This window comes from Bufo gargarizans, chromosome 1 (assembly GCF_014858855.1).
Source record: "Bufo gargarizans isolate SCDJY-AF-19 chromosome 1, ASM1485885v1, whole genome shotgun sequence".
NCBI classification, from domain to species: Eukaryota; Metazoa; Chordata; class Amphibia; order Anura; family Bufonidae; genus Bufo; species Bufo gargarizans.
This window is the reverse complement of record NC_058080.1, coordinates 344,595,243-344,616,760: the sequence shown is the minus strand read 5'-3', so window position 1 is coordinate 344,616,760 and position 21,518 is coordinate 344,595,243. Positions and strand designations below refer to the sequence as shown.

The 21,518-nt window shown below is 41.9% G+C and overlaps 1 protein-coding gene across 2 annotated transcripts in view; it reads left to right on the top strand.

Annotated features, from left to right (window-relative positions):
* Positions 1-4,547, top strand: part of TIMM44 (translocase of inner mitochondrial membrane 44) — a 311,940-nt gene extending 307,393 nt beyond the window's left edge. For both annotated transcript variants that reach the window (XM_044306675.1, XM_044306666.1), the window contains one exon: positions 4,037-4,547. In XM_044306675.1, the coding sequence (XP_044162610.1) occupies positions 4,037-4,156 (120 nt within the window). In that variant the 3' untranslated portion in view covers positions 4,157-4,547. The remainder of the gene's footprint in view (positions 1-4,036) is intronic.
* Positions 4,548-21,518: the final 16,971 nt, after the last annotated feature.

Below are 21,518 nucleotides of genomic sequence, written 5' to 3'. Positions count from 1 at the left end.
TTTTTCTGTATAGAATAGTGCATAATGCAACTATTTTCTTACAATAAAAAGCAAATAACTTTGGAATGCTACCAGTCATCTAACCAATTCTGACATTGTACATCATGTTAGTGGTAGGTTTGGGTAGATATGTTTTACCTTAATTTTATATATTTTTTATCCAAACTTTAGAAAAACTCACAATTTTCTAAATTTTAGCTTTTAAGGCAGTGATACCTTACAAAAGGTTTTTTTTTTTTTTAAAGCAATTGTTCGAGAATATTTCCAAAATTAAACATAAGGACCAATCTAGTGTTGAAGTGACTTTGAGAGGCTTACTTAATAGAAATCTAACATAAATGACCCCATTTTAGAAACTACACCCCTAAAATTATTGAAAACCGATTTTAGAAAGTTTAACCGTTTAGGTGTTCCATGGGGGTTAAAGCAACCATATTTATCTGTAACACTGCAAAGGTAACAGCAAAGCAATATTTATTACCCTGATTCTGCAGTTTAAAGAAACGCCCCATATTTGATCATAAACTGCTGTATGGGTTCAAAGCAGGGCTCAGAAGAGAAGGAGCACCATTTGGCTTTTGGAGGGCAGGTTGGTTTTAAGAGACCCTAAGTGGAAACCCCCCAAAAAGTAATCATATCTTGGAAACCACGCACCGCAAGGAATTTATTGAGGGGTGTAGTGAGCTTTAACCCCACAGGCGTTAAATCGAATTTAGATCACTTTGCTGTGAAAATGAAAAAAAAAAATTTTTCCAATAAAATTTTTTTTTCATTCACATTGACATTCAATTCACATTTTTCATTTTCACAAGGGGTAACAGGAGAAAAAGCACCCCAAAATTGTGATTGTAAACTGCTGTATGGGCACACCGCAAGGCACCATTTTACTTTTGAAGGGCAGATTTCTCGGGTGCCATGCCATGCAGAGCTTCTAGGGTACATTGTAAAAAAGAAATAATGTACCCTATTTTGGAAACTAAACCCTTCAAGCAATTTATCTAGGAGTATGATTGTTTTGACCACACAGGTGCTTCATAGAATCTTTTAAGATTTTGAACATGAAATTAAAAATTATATTGTACTTCAGTTAAATGTAGTTTTAGTCTCAAATCTTTTATTTTCACAATAGGTAACAGAAGAAAAAGCATCCCAATTTTTGTTACATTACTTTATTCTGCTGGTCAGTACAATTATAGAGATACAAATTTAAGTTTTGCTACTTTTACACAAAGCATTTTTGAAAAGTTTGTTTTTATTTTGTACTGCATTCACCTGATGGGGTAGATCATGTGATATTTGTATAGAGCAGGTCGTTATGGGGACTGCCAATCCCTTCACTGGCTCCCCATTGTCCAGGGAATTTAGTCCAATCCCTTCACTGGCTCCCCATTGTCCAGGGAATTTAGTTCAAAATTCTAACAAATACGTATAAAGCCATCCACAACCTGTCCCCTCCATACATCTCTGAGCTACTTTCCCGATACATCCCCACATGTCATCTCCGATCCTCACAAGACATCCTGCTCTCCTCTCCTCTTTTATCACCTCTTCCTACAACTGCCTCTACATTTCTCCCTTGCATCCCCCATACTCTGGAACTCTCTACCCCAACATATCAGACTCTAACATACAGTGGAATCCTTTAAAAGAAAACCTGTTAACTCCCCTCTTAAGACAAGCCTACAACCAGTGACCCTGCTGCTACTATACCGCCATGACCAACTTTACCCTCACCTACTATGTCCTTCCTCCATACCTTGTAGATTGTAAGCCCTCATCGGCACTGCCCTCTCTCCTTCTGTACCAGTCTGTAACTCGTCCACTCGGCACTTGTTCATGCTTAGTGCAGTTGTCTGTATTATGTATGTATACCCCTTATCAGATGTACATCGCAATGGAATGAATGGTGCGTTAATAATAATAATGCATTGATACCATGTATGTCTATTTTTATTTTAGTTTTATGCAATGAAAGCTTTTTGTGCAACCATTACCTGAGATCAATTTTTTTCCCTCCTAATCGTCTTGTGTAAGGTGTTAAGGTGACGTTTTCATTGGTACCATTTTAGGGTACATACAACTTTTTGATCACTTTTGGGGGGGCAAGGTCACAAAAAAGCTATTCCAGGTTTCCAGGTGACATGGGAACTGTCCACCTCCTGCGATTGCATCATATCAACATTGACCGTGTTGTCTAAAGCTAGTTTCACACTAGTGGCAGGCAGGGGACTCTGGCAGGCTGTTCCGGCGGGTGAACAGCTTGACGGATTCATCCTGCCGCTAGTTCACGCGTGCCCCCGGACTGCCGCTACGTCCCCATTGACTATAATGGGGCGGAGTTCCAGAGGCAGCGCACGCCGAGAGGCCGCCGGACTTAAAATACTGCATGCCTCTCGGCGTGCGCTGCCGCCGGAACTCCGCCCCTACCCCCATTGTAGTCAATGGGGACGGAACGGCAGTCCGGGGGCACACATGAACTAGCGGCAGGATGAATTCGACAGGTTGTTCACCCGCCGGAACAGCCTGCTGGAGTCCCCTTCTGCTAGTGTGAAAGTACCCTAAGCGGTTTACCCGCCAGCATTTTTCAGTTTTACTGGCGGAAACAGCAATGACACTCCTGTGCCCCCTCTATCAGACATATACGGTGGAATGCAAAAATGCTTTGTTCCCTGCACCGACATGTATGGCATGTTACTCACATAATATGCAAGGTGAAGTTTGTCTATAGCTGTTACTGCATAAACATTTGCAAGTTTCTATAGAAAGCAGAGAAATGCCTTCTTCCTATCCGCCTCTCCATCTTTGGCCTGAGACCAACTGTGTACTAGCATGACTTCATAGTCAAAACTGGAAGTTTGGCAAAGTGGCAGGGCTTAACACCCAGTCCACTTTAATGGCCAGTCGGAGCACTGTGAAAGAGGCAAAAACTGCAAAACTTCAGCAGGTTCTTACATACCCCCCCACCCCGTGTGTGTGCAGGTATACTATACACTACCAGGTTGAATTTTGTTTTTTTCTGTTTGCTATGTCTCTGTCTCTATGGCAGGTGCAGTGTATTTGAGTGCAAGAGACTTCCCTTTGAGGTGATTTGCCTGGTCACATGACCCTCGATCAGTAGCCATTATACAGACAAGACCTCTGTGTGTACAGCACAATAGACCTTGCAAACAAGGGGATGTATCTTATGAAATATAGAGTATGGCACTGAATTTCAACAATGATTCTATTAGTGAGTTCAACATGGGCATCTCACAACACATTGGTCAACAGTATTCAGAAAGTGGCCCAACTCCTTTTAAAGAGCATCTGTCATCAGATTTCTACCTTTAAAACTGGCTCACCTATTGCATTTGCACTTGGCGGCTGAAAGGCATCTGTGTTGGTTCCACGTTCATATGTGACAACATTGTTGGGAAAAATTATGTTTTAATATATGCAAATGAGCCTCTAGGAACAATTCGAGCATTGCCATTTCACCAAGAGGTTCTGCTCTCTGCAACTGCCAAGCCCTGTAAATTTTGACTGGGCCAGGCATGATGACGTTTACATGCCTGGCCCGGTCAATCAAAGTAGTGAGGACACAGCAGTAGCAGAGACAGCAGAGCCTCTAGGTGTAAATCCATTTACATGTAATAAAACATAATTTTTCTCAGCAATGCTGGCACATATGAACGTGGGACCAAAACGGATGCCTACCGCACATGCAACAGGTCAGAAAGTATCATTGGTACAAATCTGCTGACAGATGCCGTTTTGTGTGTTGAATCAATGATGGGGAGCATGGTGGCTCAGTGGTTAGCACTGGTGCCTTGCAGCGCTGGGTTCCTAGGTTTAAATCCGACCAGGGACAATATCTGCATGGAGTTTGTATTTTCTTCCTGTTTTTGGTTTTAAGTAGATTGTGTGTTTAGTAGGTCTGGACATATAAAATCCCACATCGTCTCACATGTTCACTAGGAGAACAGTAGGAAGTAAACAATGGAAGAAAGTTATGTTAATTCTTTTTAAACACTTATTTTTTTCTTCTCCCCTATAGGATAAAGTTTTACGCATGCTCTATGTGTGGGCTCTTTGTCGAGATCAAGATGAACTTAATCCTTATGCAGCTTGGAGGCTTTTAGATATTTCTTCATCTGCTTCTGAACAGATCCTTTGATGACATCCTAGTGTTTTTTCTGAACTGAAATATGTTTGCCCTATTAAAGAAGTCTCAGAGAAAAAGAAACAGTTGTATTCTGCAAAGAACGCTGAAATATTACATTCTCTCCTTAAGCGGGAGTAAAATTTGCTACCATATTGGTTAGATCCAATTGTTGGGATATGCCTGACTCTGATCATCTTATCTAAAATTTGCGTTAACTTCACATTTTCCTCAAAATATGAATAATGTGATGTAGAATGTCTATGTATGTCCTTTGAGAGTTCTAATTTTAAATGGGGCTTTAAGTACACTGCTGTCTTGTTCTGAATGAATAAGTTGTTACGTCTGTTTGTCTTATGTATTGTAAAATAAATTTTTCTTTCTGCCAAATGGAAAATTAATAATATTGGATCCTTTTGATATTTTTACAGTTAAATGGGTTATTACATAGTTACATTGTTGGTAAGGTTGGAAAAAGACACATATCCTTCAAGTCCAACATACAATCCATGTTGACCGAGAGAAAGACAAAATTAAACCCCTCTGTTGTAAAGTAGATACCTTATTAAGGGAGAAAACTCCTTCCTAACTACAAATATAGTAATTAGTACAACTCTTAAAAACCATTTTCAGAAATAAAGTAGCCATAACCTGCAATATTATTACTTTCATCTTGTACAGTGAGTCAACCATCACAACATCCTGTGGTGGATAGTTCCATAAACTCACTGCTCTTACAGTAGTAATACTGTAATACGTAATGTCTATGTTGACCATGAAACCTTCCTTTAGATGTAGAGGATTCCCTATTGTCATTGTTACAATCTGGGTATAAATAGATCATTAGAATGATGCCTGTGCTGTGCATGTACACTGCCTGTCCAAAAACAAAGTCGCCACCTAGATTTAACTAAGCAAATAGTTATGAGCCTCCTATTAGAAAATTACTGCATGGGCGATTATCTTTCAGCTGGCAATAACTTATTTAACTCCAACTTGTGCAATGAGTTGCTTCTCATTTCTTAAACAACCATGTCAAAAGACGTGGAAAAGATGTTGGTCTCTTTGAGAAGGGTCAAATCATTGGCATGCATCAAGCAGAGAAAACATCTAAGGAGATTGCAGAAACTACTAAAATTGGGTTAAGAACTGTCAAACGCATTATTAAAAACTGGAAGGATAGTGGGGACCCATCGTATTCAAGGAAGAAATGGGCCAGGAAAAAAAATCCTGAATGATCGTGATCGGCGATCACTTAAACGTTTTGTGAAATCAAATAGAAGAAAAAAAACTGTAGAACTCAGGGCTATGTTTAATAATTAAAGTAAGAGCATTTCCACACGCACAATGCGAACTAAACTCAAGGGATTGGGACTGAACAGCTGTGTAGCCGTAAGAAAACCACTAATCAGTGAGACAAACCAACAAAAAAAGCTTCAGTTTGCTAGGGAACATAAAGATTGGACTCTGGAGCAATGGAAGAACGTCATGTGGTCTGATGAGTCCAGATTTACCCTGTTCCAGAGTGATGGGCGCATCAGGGTAAGAAGCCTACTGTACAAGCCTGTGAGGGTAGTGCTATGATCTGGGGTTGCTGCAGTTGGTCAGGTCTAGGTTCTGCAACATTATGTGCTCCAAGAATGAGGTCAGCTCACTACCTGAACATACTGAATGACCAGGTTTTTCCATCAATGGATTTTTTTCTCCCCTTATGGCACGGGCATATTCCAAGATGACAATGCCAGGATTCATCAGGCTCAAATTGTGAAAGAGTGGTTCAGAGAGCATGAGACATAATTTTCACACATGGATTGGCCACCACAATGTCCAGACCTTAACCCCATTGAGAATCTTTTTCAATGCAAGATCTTGGTGAAAAATGAATGCAACATTGGATGGAAATAAATCTTGTGATATTGCAGGAGCTTATCGAAACAATGCCATGTGTGCCGTAATCAAAGCTAAAGGCGGTCCAACGAAATATTACAGTTTGTGACTTTCTATAAATTTTCTATTTTTTTTTTGGTGGTGACTTTTTTTTTTTGGGACAGGCAGTGTATTTGTGTATTGTAATTTAAATCGCCCCTGAACTGTCTCTATTTGCAGACTGAACAAACTCAGATTTGATAATCTGTCTTGGTGCTGCAAGCTCATACCCTTAACCACTTCACATCCGGGCCATTTTCCCCCTCCCCAGGCCTAATTTTCTCACTTTATGCGGTAATAACTTTGGAACACCTAGTTTTCCAAGCCATTCAGAGATTTTGTCGTGACACATTGTACTTCATGATAGTCATAAATTTGAGTCAATATTTTTAGCTTTATTAATGAAAAAATCCCAAATTTACCAAAAATTTAGAAAAATTAGCAATTTTCAAAATTTCAATTTCTCTGATTTTAAAACCAAAAGTGATACCCCATAAAATATTTATTACTTAACATTCCCCATATGTCTACTTTATGTTGGCATCATTTTGGAAATGTCATAAATTTTTTTTAGGATGTAAGAAGGATTAGAATTTTAGAAGCAACCCCATTGCAGAAACTCCACCCCTCAAGTTACTTAAAACTGATTTTTCAAACTTTGTTAACCCTTTAGGAGTTCCCTAAGAATTAAAGTAAAATGGAGATCCAATTTTTAAATTTCACTTTTTTGGCAGATTTTCCATTTTTATCAATTTTTTTCTTTAACACATCAAGGCCAAACAAATCTCAATATTTATTACCCTGATTCTGCGGTTTAGAGAAACACCCCACATGTGGTCATAAACTGCTGTATGGGCGCAGAAGAAAAGGAGCGCCACATGGAAGGAGGATTTTGCTAAACTGGTTTTTAGATGCCATGTCCTATTTAAAGCCCTCCTGATATACCCTTACAGTAGAAACTCCCAAAAAGTGACCCCATTTTGGAAACTAGGGGATAAGGTACCAATTTTATTGATACTATTTTTGGGTACATATGATTTTTTTGATCATTTATTATAACACTTTATGGGGAAAGGTGACCAAAAAAAATTGGTTGTTTTGGCAAAGTTTTTATTTATTTTATTTTTGCAGCGTTCACTTGAGGGGTTAGGTCATGTGACATTTTTATGGATCAGATCATTATGGACATGGCAATACCTAATATGTATACTTTTTATTTATTTCACTTTAACGCAATAATAGCATTTTTGAATAAAAAAAATATATTTTTTAATGTGTCCATGTTCTGAGAGCTATAGGTTTTTTGTTAGCAATTTTCTTATCAAGGTGACTTTTTTTTTGTACCATTTTGTGGGACATGCGCCTTTTTGATCACTTGGTGTTGCACTTTTTGTGATGTAAGGTGACAAAAATTGCTTTTTTTGACAGTTATTTTTTATTTTTGTCTTCACCCGAGGGTCATGTGATCTTTTTATAGAGCTGGTTGTTACGGACGCAGCGATTCCTAATATGTATACTTTTTTAAAATTATTTCACTTTAACACAATAATGTAATTTTTTAAACAAAAAAATGTTTTAATGTGTACATGTTATGAGATCTAAATTTTTTTATTTTTTGAGCGATTTTTTTATGTAGGGGCTCAATTTTTTGCAGAATGAGGTGACTGTTTTGTTGGTACCATTTTGTGGGACATGCGCCTTTTTGATCACTCTGTGTTGCACTTTTTGTGATCTAAGGTGACAAAAATGGCTTTCTTTGACACAGTCTTTATTTTTTTTATGGTGTTTATCGGACTGGGTGGTCATGTGATATATTTATAGAGCCGACCTTCATGGACGCTGCAATACCAAATATGTCTATTTTATTTAATTTCTTATTTGCAGATTTTTTATTTTTACATGTGAAACACTATTTTTTTATTTTACACTTTTTGTTCCCCATAAGGTCATACAAGACCTTTGGGGGACATTTACCTTCACATTTTATTTTTTTCACTATTGATTGCTCCTGTAACTGGGGCTGACACAGGCTGTACAGCACTATACAACGCTGTGCAGCCTCAGTGCAGGGCTGATTGAGGTCTGTAAAAGACCCGACAGCTCATGCACTGTATACACAGCGCTCGGTGAGCGCTGTGTATACAGCGATCTAGAAGGCAGGGACACCTGGGATCTGTCCCTGCCTTCTCTAAGGGTTGCCCTGCTGTCATTGATCGAAATTAGCACAATTAGCGTGCAGCTGCGATCTCTAAATGGACATTCAGGAACGTCTATTCAGAGATATAGAACCACCTCATGGATGTTTTTAGTCAACATGCGGACGTGAGGTGGTTAATTACCTTGGATGCCCTTCTCTACACCCGCTTTAGTTTATCTTTTGTCTTTATATGCAAGTGGCCACAATTGTACACATTACTCCATGTGTGGTTTGTCTAGTGACTGAGTCAAAACTATGGGGGAGATTTATCAAACTGGTGTAAAGTAGAACTGGCTTAGGCTCTTGTTTGGTGCAGATCCGTCGTGGATCTGCACAGACTGATCCATTCAGATAATACAACCATCTGCATCCGTTCAGAACGGATCCATTTGTATTATCTATTCTTTAACATAGCCAAGACGGATCCGTCTTAAACACCATTGAAAGTCAATAGAGGACGGATCCGTTTTCTATTGTGCCAGATTGTGTCATAGAAAATGGATCTGTCCCCATTGACTTACATTGTGTGCCAGGGCGGATCCGTTTGGCTCAGTTTCATCAGACACCAAAACACTGCAAGCAGCGTTATGGTGTTCGCCTCCAAAGCGGAATGGAGACTGAACGGAGGCAAACTGATGCATTTTGAGCAGATCCTTTAACATTCTGAATGCATTAGGGCAAAACTGATCCGTTTTGGACCGTTTGTGAGAGACCTGAACGGATCTCACAAACGGAAAGCCAAAACGCCAGTGTGAAAGTAGCCTTAGTTGCCCATAGCAACCAATCGGATTCCACCTTTCGTTTTCAAAAGTAGTTGTGAAAAATGAAAGGTGGAATCTGATTGGCTGCTATGGGCAACTAAGCCAGTTGTACTTTACACCACTTTGATAAATCTCCCCCAATGTTCTTGTAATGAGCGTCTGTCTGTTTTGATGGGGTAACTTTTTATTATTACATTCTACTTATTTTGGGCTTCAAAACTTTTTTTTTTTTTTTTTTTTTTATTGGCCTTTATTAAAAATGTTAAACAGTTTCTCTACAGCATTCAGTTTCGCTGCATCTGCAGGCTGTTGCTTCTCGCTGAATTCTATTACAAAGCTGCTCTGGCGACTAGGATACGATCTTGGGTAAAATAGTCATTTTAAGGAGATTTGATCTCCCATTCCAAGATATAAAAGGGAACGACCAAGAACAAACGATGTCTTGTATCTGGGATACCAGGGGGGATAACTGTGATTGAGTCAAAAGTCTCGGGAGGCCAAATTATTTAGTACCCTCAAAACAATAGTGGAAAAGGCGTGCATAGGGCCAAACTGTTTCACAAAGTCAATTTGCATGTGATGCACGAAGCTTCAGATTTACTTCCATTTGTTTTAAAATTGTATATCTTACCAAATTCGTCAAAAATAATAGGGAATGGTGGGAGGGCTATAAGTTGATTGGTGGTTTTATTCCTGTCAGCAATGGCTCACCCTTTCAGCTTTCTGAACAAAGTTTCCATTGTTAAAATTGAAAAACAGCTCTTATAAAGATCATCCTTGCCTCATGCCATTTCGGATAGAGAGAGTAATTTACAAGTTCACAATGAGTTTTTCTATGCTGAGAAAGACGATAAGGGAGGTTTTGCATTCGTTTTCGCCGCTTGCCTCACTGTAACCCTAGCACTCTGAAGAATATAGGGTGAGGACTTTGTGGATGAATGAAGATGGAAAAGCAAATGGAACAGATGTCAAGGGCTTAAACAGTCCTTTTAGTCAAACTCTTTTTCAGCATCAGTATATTTCAAAATTAAGGGAATTATTTTGACCAGGTGTACTGGATCAATGCGGGAATTCTCTGAATTCAACAAGAGTGGCAGAAGAATCTGTTTCATTCTATTGGCTAACCGTTTTGGGTTCCCAGGGAACTTTGTGCAGTGGTTAAGACTCCTGTATTGAAAAGCCACAGCTCGTGTCAGAGTTAATGGATATTTGTCAGAACTGCTCCCCATACATAGAGGCACACGACAGGGATGTCCTTTATCCCCTTTGATATTTGCATTGGTGATGGAACCTCTGTCGTGTCTCTTAAATAGTTGTAGTCGTATAGAGGGCTGGAACATCACAGGGATAACTGAGAAGTTCTCCTTATATGCAGATGATATGCTGGTGTATTTGGGAGACACAAGTGGTTCGCTAGTGAATGAAAATGATGGATTTTCTGGTCTGAATGTTAACTGGGAGAAATCAGTGCTGTATCTAGTAAACAGAGGGGAGGGACACACCGGTCTCTTCCAGATAAGTTGTTGGTTGTGGATCAATTTAAATATCTGGGAATTATCATGCATAAAGATATACAACAATATTTCCCACATTTTATCCCACTTAATATTTCACCGACCATGGAATACATAAACCGAAAACCTCCCTCTGTCTCTGGTGGGACGTATCGACATTTTTAAAATGATAATTCTACCCAAATTACTGTATGTATGTATATAGAGCAGCGCCAGTTGTCATACAGAAACCTTGTTTTGTCGCAGTTGACAAACTACTGACTCCATTTCTCTGAACTAACACAAAACCTAGATTGGCTAGGGAAACCCTAAAGCACCATACACTCGGGGTGTCTTGGCTCTACCGGACATGTATAGATATTACTGTGCTGTCCAGTTGACATACGCAAGCTAGTGGGTAAGGGCGGATGCTAACAATCTGGCAGTGGTACTGGAAGCTGCACTCTTTGGATCATATGAGGCTCTGACATTTTCTGTACAGAATGGGTAAATATCCAGTTGAACACCTCACCTCTAACATGACTGCGGTAATAAAAATATGGAAAGAACGTGTGGGTTTGGGGTAAAATGGGAGGTGGGGAAGGATGGTCTCCTATGTTGCCATTGTGGAGGAATATAAAATTACCGGAACTAGATTCACTTCCCGATTTTGAGTTTTGGCCAAAATATAGAATTAAATATTTGACTCAGTTGTTCTTTGAAGGAGCTTTTAAAACCTTTCCTGAGTTAAAGGAGGAGTTCGGCCTACACAGGAATAGCCTGTTTAGATATTTTCAATTAAGACATGCTTGTGCAGAGCTGTTTGGTAGTGGTAGGGTCAAGATAGAATATGGAGAGATTGAAAAAATTGATAGACACACGAATCTATGTAAAAGAGTATGCTCCTTCTACTCATACTCATGTCACAATTGGCTTCTCAGCTGACCAAAGCATTGGCAAAGTGTCAGAAGGATATTCCTAGATTAGAAGATGGGCATGAAAGAGAGCTAGAGTATAACTGGAGGAGTACAGTCATAAGTGCTAGGGATCAGTTGATTCAGGTGAAGTGGTTGCACAGAGTCTATTTGACTCCGGTCAGGCTGGAAAGAATGCGTCAACATAATAGTTCTGTATGTTCTAGATGTAATAGAACGACTGGCACTCTAATGCACATGATCTGGGAATGTCCCAAAAAGTTAAACTGTGTTTGCCGGCGGTATGCTCCCCTGAAAATAGCCTGTTAGGACTTGTGGATGATCTGTTGCAAACTAAATACTCCTAAAAATATATATATATATATATATATATATATATATCTATCTACTTCTAATTTTCTACGCTAGGAAGTCTATTCTATTTAATTGGAAGCCCCCTCAATCCAACATTGGATGCAACTTATAAATAAAGCCTTACAATGTATAAAATGACATATTTGGCTAGAAATAATCCTGAGAGATTTGACAAAATATGGGGATTGAGGGGGTTGGGTGTATGAGATAGTGAATGATATTAACATGTATAAGATAATTATTATGAAGCAACGGCGAAAAGGCAATTTTGAAGGAATCACACTGACAGACTTTTATTATATCTGTTTAATGTACCAAACCGTTGCCAACATGTTTCACTGATTTGTGTGGATCTGTTTCTTTGAACTGTTCTAAATGTTTATTTCTTAAATTGAAAAATAAAAAGAATGGTGCTGAGCATGATACCAAGCACAGCCGCAATACAATGTACGGCGATGTGTTTGGTAAGCTGCGAGAAGGCCATGGCACTCAGTGCCTGTGCCTTCTCAAACAGCTCATCAGTGGGGATCCTGAGTGTCGGACTCCCACCGATCAGATACTGATGACCTATCCTGAGCATAGGTCATCAGTATGAAAATCACAAAAAATACACCTTTTAAACTTTGAAGAGGAAACTGCATTCGCACAAGCTTTGTATCTCCTTTAAATAGCTGATTGGTGGGGGTGCTGGGAGTCGGACCCCCGCTGATTTGATATTGATGAACTGTCCTGAGGAAAGGTCATTAATATTTCTCCACTGCACAACTCCTTTAACCGCTCCAGGACCGCCTAACGCACGGATGCGTTCTGGAGGCGGTCGATTCATTCCTCCTGGACGCATCCGTGCATCATCTCGCGAGACACGAGATTTCCTGTCGCACGGTAAGAGACTGGATCTACAACCTGCCAGCGGCGATCGTTCGCTGGCAGGCTGTAGATGCGATTTTTTTTTTTAACCCCTAACAGGTATATTAGACGCTGTTTTGATAACAGCGTCTAATATACCTGCTACCTGGTCCTCTGGTGGTCCCTTTTGCTTGGATCGACCACCAGAGGACACAGGCAGCTCTGTAAAGTAGCACCAAACACCACTACACTACCCCCTTCCCCCCCCCCCGTCACTTAGTAACCCCTTATGAACCCCTGATCACCTCATATAGACTCCCTGATCACCCCCCTGTCATTGATCACCCCCCTGTAAGGCTCCATTCAGATGTCCGTATGTGTTTTACGGATCCACGCATCCATGGATCGGATCCGCAAAACACATACGGACGTCTGAATGGAGCCTTACAGGGGGGTGATCAGGGAGTCTATATGGGATGATAACCCCCCTGTAAGGCTCCATTCAGACGTCCGTATGTGTTTTACGGATCCACGCATCCATGGATCGGATCCTCAAAACACATACAGACGTCTGAATGGACTCTTACAGGGGGGTGATCACCCCATATACACTCCCTGTTCATCCCCCTGTCATTGATCACCCCCCTGTAAGGCTCCATTCAGACGTCCGTATGTGTTTTGCAGATCCGATCCATGGATCCGCAAAACACATACGGACGTCTGAATGGAGCCTGACGGGGGTGTATTTCAGCGGTCAGGTGGGCTCAGTTTCATTCTTGCATAACCCAAACCTGGTTACTGGAGAATTGGGACAGAGATCAAAACTCCCTGGAAAACAATATCTCTATTCCCAGGCGAGTAAAGGACTCCCTACTTTGGTGGCTCGATCTAGCTCACTTACAAAGAGGGGTACCTTGGATCCTCAAAGACTTGGTGACTGTGACCACAGATGTAAGTCTTTACGGCTGGGGAGCTCATTGCCTTCAATTTTCCATACAAGGACAGTGGTCAGTCCCTCAGGAAGACTTTTCCTCAAACCAAAGAGAACTTTGGGGTGTCTTGGAGACAAAAAGTTGGTCAGAAATGTCAGGGAGAGACGTCCAGATAAGATCAGACGACACATCTGTGGTTGCGTACTTAAACCGGCAGAGGGTTACAAGGAGCAGGATGTTAAGTCATATTGCGGAGGAAAGCTTTTCTTGGGCAGAAACACACCTGAGGTCTCTTTCATCGGTTCATCTAAATGGCCAGTTGAACATGAGGGCAGATTTCCTCAGCAGTCCAATTACAGTTGGGGAAGTGGAGTCTAAACAACGACGTTTTCGAAAAGATCTGCGCAAAATGGGGGTGTCCCCAGATAGATCTGTTTGTGAACTATCTAAATTCAAAGCTTCTGAAATTATTTTCCCTAAATCCGGGAGACGGTTGGGAGTGTTTCTTTCTCTCAAAAGTGGGATTTCTCCCTTGGTTACGCTTTCCCACCTCAACCCCTAATCCCAAGAGTGTTGAGAAAAAATCCAAAAGGAAGCTGCCCAGGTCATCTTAATCACTCCCCTGTGGACAAAGAAATCCTTGTTTCCACTGCTGAAAAATCTATCCAGGGGCAGCCCTTGGGTCTTTTCATGGAGGAACGATCTCCTGAGCCAAAGTCCAGTCTTTCATCCATTTGTGGAGAACTTACATATAGCTGCCTTAGAATCTGAACAGCTACTTTAAGATCTAAGGGCCTTTCAGATCCTGTAATTAATATTATGGTAGCTAGTAGAGAGGTGGTTACTTCAAAAATATATTATAAAGTATGGACACAATTCTATTCCTGTTGTTTTTTTTACAATCTGGGTTTAGTAAAGGCCATAACACCCGGAGAGTGCGTATTGTTGCACTAAGCTCAGTCTTTGACATCAAAATAGCTAACCATCCATGGATAGTCGGGTTTCTCAGAGGGGCAGACAGACTGGCTCACTCTCAGATGTATGGTACCTCCCTGGGACCTTAATCTGGTATTGTCGGGTCTTACTGAAGCTCTGTTCGAACCCTTTTCCTAAATATCCCTGAGATTCCTTACACTTAAAACCATTTTTCTGGTCGCCATTACTTCTGCTCGCAGAGTTGGGGAAATTCAGGCTTTAAAAATGGTTGGGCCCTTTTGTAGAATTTTCCCAGAAAAAATTGTATTTCATTTGGATACATATGGTGGTGGTATCCAAATTTCATAGACAAGAAGAAATCTTCATTCCCTCCTCCTGCAAAAACCCCAAATACTTGAGGGAAAAAAGGTTTCACTCCCTAGATATGAAACGAGAGGGGCTTTAGTATCTTGAATCTACTGGCCCCTTCAGAAAATAAGATTTCTTGTTCAGTTTCGGGCAGCTAACAAAGGTAAAAAAAAAGCTACTAAGAGTTCCATTTCCAGATGGGTTAAATCTGCCATCTTGGAAGCGTACAGAACGCTTAGGATACCGGGGGTTTTTGCGTTTTCATTTTTCTTCCCTATCTTCCTTGGGCCATAACTTTTTTATATTTCCATTCACATAGCTGTATGAGGGCTTATTTTTGCGGAGCAAGATGTACATTTAATTTTTTCAAACATTTCTTTATTGATTTTTTTTTTACTGTAATCAAATAAAAGTTCTCATAACAAGATATTTCCAGAAGTGTACAATAAATGATCACAATGTACAAATTATTAAATCCAGCCCATCATGGAACAGATCAGTTCTTGGCATTAAACATTTGGGACATGCAGTTAATCTCTCCAAATTTCCAGGGGTCTTAGGTAGATTAAATCCATAAATTGCATGATGCAAGATTTTGACATGAGTCTCCCTCCACTGCTCATTTATAACCGCCTTATGTAGCGCTATCAACCCTGTGTGTATATGCTTTCAGATCTCCTTTATCTCCAATATATATGTTAGGTTATAACCTTGTATGTCAGGGAAGTTAAAACCCCCTTGTTCTTTTCGCAACTTGAGCTTATCTAGAGAGATTCTTAATTTTATTTTTTTTCCCCATTCAAGATAAAAATGGATAGATCTACTTTCCAATAGTTTGATATCACTATGATGAAGTGGTGGGATCGTTTGGAGTGGGTATAGGAGCTTAGACATGCCCATCATTCTGATAAGTTCTAATTCTTTTATTATTTTGGAAATCAAAGGAGGGGGGTGTTTAACTTGTTCAAGGAGTGTGGTTCCCTACCTACCTTTATCCCTAGATAGCTGATATTTGACTTAGCCTGTGTAATGTCGAGTCTAGAGGTCAGCTGATGTGTTCCCCCCCTCCTCCAGAACTAAAGAAAGAAATTCACATTTGAAGATGTTAATCTTATAGCCCAAGTAGGTCCCAAAACGAGCAAGCACCTCCATTATCCTTTCAATATGTTCTTTTGGTTTGGCTAAAAATAATGATATCATCAGCAAATAAAGCTGTCTTTACTTGTTTGTTCCCTACTGTTATCCCCTCAAATAGGTCTGTGTGACATAAACTCCTGGCTAATGGTTCGAGTGCTAAGTTAACCACCTCCGGACCGCCTAACGCAGATGTGCGGTCCGGAGGTGGCAGCGCTGCGCACAGTCACGCATATACGCGTCATCTCGCTAGACGCGAGATGACGCGACTATGCGCGCGCGCATGCGCAGTTCGCGCCGGCATTTCGCACAGAAGTATTTCGTCAGCAACCTGCCAGCCAATGATCGTGGCTGGCAGGTTGCTGATTTTAAAAAAATCCAATCAAAGTGCCAGATAGCAGATCATATTTGTAAATATGATCTGTTATATGGCTGCCTGCTCCTCTGCTGGTTCTTTTCGTCGGTTGGATCCAGCAGAGGAGCAGGCTTCACAGTGAGTACACCAACACTACACTATAGCCCCTGATCACCCCCCTGAACCCCAATTAACCCTTTGATCACCCCTTTGATCACCCCTGTCAATCACAAGTGAAAAGAAAAAAGTGATCAGTGCAAACTGTCACTTTTTTTTCTCACTGTTATTGACCGTTAGGTTTTAGGTATAGTTTAGGTCCCTTGGTTAGGTAGTTAGCGATCAGTTAGCGCCCAGCCCACCGCACCGCAGTCCGTTATTCGCTGATTAACGTATCGCTAATCAGCATTTGTACTTTTATAGTATCTGGAAGTGATCAAAACTGATCACGGTCAGATCTATAATAGTACTAGTGTCACTTTAGTTCGCCCTCCACCCAAAACGCAGTGTTTGCCCGATCAGGCCTGATCGGTCGCCCACACGTGCGTTCGCCCACACCCGCCCCACCACAGTGACAAAAAAAAAATTTTTTTTTGATCACTGCACATTCACTTTACACGCACTGCGGCGATAAAAAAAATCAGTTTTGATATTTATCAACCGCAGCGGCCTCCGGTACTTCGCTAGCCTCCCCTTTGTAAGACAGGCTTGCTTTTTTTTTTCTTGGGTAGTCTCAGGGAATACCCCTAAATTTAGTTGCCCACATGTCTAACGGGGTATTCTTCTGAAGAGGCCTACAGGCTTCTGACCCAGTCGGATGAGGAGTGGGAACCCTCATCTGATGAATCCAGCGGGTCAGAATACGAACCTGTAAAAAGCAGTGGCTCTCTGACCCAAAGTTCGGACGAGGAGGCTGAGGTCCCTGATACCACCAGGCGTACCCGGCCCCGTGTCACTAGACCGCAGGTTGCGCAGGATCCGCTTCAAGAGCAGCAGAGTGGGGCTGGTGCTGTCGGATTACGTGGTGAGGCATACACCAGCAGCCCAGCCCTCCCTGGACCTAGTACCAGCACTGCCGTACAACCTGGTGAAGTAGCGAGCACCAGAAGGGCAGTTGAAGCTGGTACGGTGGCACGTGCAGTAGTGACCCCGTCGCAGCCACCGCAAAGACGTGCCCGTAGAGCCCCTAGAATCCCAGAGGTGCTGGCAAACCCTGATTGGCAGTCCCCAACTTCAGCCGCACCTGTAGTTTTCCCTTTCACTGCCCAGTCTGGAGTTCGGGTTGAGACTGCTCAGATCGGTTCGGCCCTGGGATTTTTTTGAGCTGTTCTTGACTGCGGAGCTTTTAGACATAGTTGTGGCCGAAACAAACAGGTATGCCACACAATTTATCACTGCTAACCCGGGAAGCTTTTATGCCCAGCCTTTCCGGTGGAAACCAGTCCAAGTTTCCGAACTTAAAACTTTTCTGGGCCTCGTCCTCAACATGGGCCTGACAAAAAAGCATGAATTGCGGTCATATTGGTCCACGAACCCGATTCATCACATGCCCATGTTCTCTGCTGCCATGTCCAGGGCACGTTTTGAGGCCATCCTGCGGTTCCTGCACTTTAGTGACAACACCGCCTCCCGTTCCCAGGGGCCACCCTGCTTTTGACCGGCTCCACAAAATTCGGCCCCTCATAGACCATTTCAACCAGAAATTTGCAGATATTTATACCCCAGAGCAAAATATCTGCATAGACGAGTCCCTGATACATTTTACCGGGCGCCTTGGCTTCAAACAATACATCCCAAGCAAGCGCGCCCGGTATGAGGTCAAATTGTATAAGCTCTGTGAAAGGGCCACAGGCTATACCCACAAATTTCGGGTCTATGAGGGAAAAGATCAGACCCTGGAGCCGGTCGGTTGCCCTGACTACCTGGGGAGCAGTGGGAAGACAGTTTGGGACTTGGTGTCACCCTTATTCGGCAAGGGGTACCATCTTTATGTGGACAATTTTTACACAAGTGTGGCCCTCTTTAGGCATTTGTTTCTAGAACGGATTGGCGCCTGTGGTACCGCGTGAACTAGTCGCGCGGGCTTCCCCCAACGGCTCGTTACCACCCGTCTTGCAAGGGGGCAGAGGGCCGCACTGTGTAACGAAGAACTGCTCGCGGTGAAATGGAGAGACAAGCGTGACGTTTACATGCTCTCCTCCATTCACGCAGACACGACAATACAAATTGAGCGAGCAACCCGTGTCATTGAAAAGCCCCTCTCAGTCCACGACTATAACCTCCACATGGGAGGGGTCGACTTCAATGACCAGATGTTGTCTCCGTATTTAGTTTCCCGACGCACCAGACGCTGGTATAAGAAGGTGTCTGTATATTTAATTCAATTGGCTCTGTACAATAGTTTTGTTCTCTACAGTAAGGCTGGGAGAACTGGATCCTTCCTCAAATTTCAGGAAGAGATCATCGAGAACCTCCTGTATCCAGGAGGTTCCGTGGCCCCAACCACCAGTGTAGTTAGCCGTCTACACGAGCGACATTTCCCCAATGTCGTTCCTGGTACCTCAACCCAACAGTCACCCCGAAAAAGATGTTGTGTCTGTAGCAGGAGTGGAATAAGGCGTGACACCCGCTATTTCTGTCCTGACTGTCCGGACCACCCTGCCCTATGCTTTGGAGAGTGTTTCCGGAAGTACCACTCACAGGTACACTATTAGCATAGGGATCATCTCACCAGGACAGGCACACAGGGCTATTAGGGCCCATTCACTCACTGCTGCTGCAAACGTCTCCTTTCACATGGGACAAAGTGCATAACGCACTTCGCCACATCTTTGGGCGATTTGCGCTTTGCACATTGACCCATGGGGAAGGAGAGGTTTGTTCTATAAAGGTAAAAAAAAAAAAAACACACCAGTAAGCAAACACGTTAATGTTCAGTTAAAAAAGTTAAAGTTTATATGTTCTGTTGCAAAGTTAATAAAATTATTGCGTTGCGGCCTGGTTTTTTCTTTTTTTTTTCTTTTCTTTTTTTACCTTCCAGGTGGACCAACCGATTGACTAGCTGCAGCACCGATGTGCATTCTGACAGAAGCATTGCGCTGCTGTCAGATTACACGCAAGTCGGTGTATGCGGCGCTGCAAGACGGGATTTTCTCCTCTGCAGTGACAGATACGTTTGCCGAGGCATACGAGCTGAGGAGGCGGCGGCGTTCCTATGCTTTGGCAAGCACTTTGTATGTATGTATATATATATATATATATATATATAAAAAAATAAAAAATAAAATCCCGGCAATGATTTATTCATCCACATCGATTGATGTGAATGGAGAAATCTGGTTTGCCAGGGCATACGAGCTAAGTGGGTATGGATGTAGGGCGGAGCTCCTATGTCCTGGCAGACGCCTTTCCCCTCCATTTTTTTTTTTTTGGCAGAGATTTTTTCATCCACATTGATCGATGCGAATGAAGAAATCTGTGCCGTTCATTTTTTTTCTTTCAGCCCAGAGGCTGAACGGAAAAAAAAATCTCATTACCTGTATGCTCAATATAAGGAGAATAGCAGAAACTCCTAATGCTGGCCATACATGTAATGATTGCGGAGACCCTCAAATGCCAGGGCAGTACAAACACCCCACAACTGACCCCATTTTGGAAAGAAGACACCCCAAGGTATTTGCTGAGGGGCATATTGAGTCCATGAAAGATTTAAATTTTTGTCCTAAGTTAGCGGAAAGTGAGACTTTGTGAGAAAAAAATATAAAATCAATTTCCGCTAACTTATGCAAAAAAAATAAAAATTCTATGAACTTGCCAGGCCCCTCATTGGATACTTTGGGCTGTCTTCTTTCCAAAGTGGGGTCACATGTGGGGTATTTATACTGCCCTGGCTTTTTAGGGGCCCTAAAGCGTGAGAAGAAGTCTGGGATCCAAATGTCTAAAAATGCCCTCCTAAAAGGAATTTGGGCCCCTTTGCGCATCTAGGCTGCAAAAAAGTGTCGCACATCTGGTATCGCCGTACTCAGGAGAAGTTGGGGAATGTGTTTTGGGGTGTCATTTTACATATACCCATGCTGGGTGAGAAAAATATCTTGGTCAAATGCCAACTTTGTATAAAAAAAATGGGAAAAGTTGTCTTTTGCCAAGATATTTCTCTCACCCAGCATGGGTATATGTAAAATGACACCCCAAAACACATTCCCCAACTTCTCCTGAGTACGGCGATACCAGATGTGTCACACTTTTTTGCTGCCAAGGTGGGCAAATGGGCACATATTCCAAAGTGCACCTTTCGGATTTCACCGGTCATTTTTTACAGATTTTGATTGCAAAGTACTTCTCACACATATGGGCCCCTAAATTGCCAGGGCAGTATAACTACGCCACAAGTGACCCCATTTTGGAAAGAAGACACCCCAAGGTATTCCGTGAGGGGCATGGCGAGTTCCTAGAATTTTTTATTTTTTGTCGCAAGTTAGTGGAATATGAGACTTTGTAAGGAAAAAAGAGAAAAAAAAAAATCATCATTTTCCGCTAACTTGTGACAAAAAATAAAACATTCTAGGAACTCGCCATGCCCCTCACGGAATACCTTGGGGTGTCTTCTTTCCAAAATGGGGTCACTTGTGGTGTAGTTATACTGCCCTGGCAATTTAGGGGCCCATATGTGTGAGAAGTACTTTGCAATCAAAATCTGTAAAAAATGACCGGTGAAATCCGAAAGGTGCACTTTGGAATATGTGCCCCTTTGCCCACCTTGGCAGCAAAAAAGTGTCACACATTTGGTATCGCCGTACTCAGGAGAAGTTGGGCAATGTGTTTTGGGGGGTCATTTTACATATACCCATGCTGGATGAGAGAAATATCAGCATGGGTATATGTAAAATGACACCCCAAAACACATTCCCCAACTTCTCCTGAGTATGGCGATACCAGATGTGTCACACTTTTTTGCTGCCAAGGTGGGCAAAGGGGCACATATTCCAAAGTGCACCTTTTGTATTTCACCGGTCATTTTTTACACATTTTGATTGCAAAGTTCTTCTCACACATTTGGGCCCCTAAATTGCCAGGGCAGTATAACTACCCCACAAGTGACCCCATTTTGGAAAGAAGACACCCCAAGGTATTCTGTGAGGGGCATGGTGAGTTCCTAGAATTTTT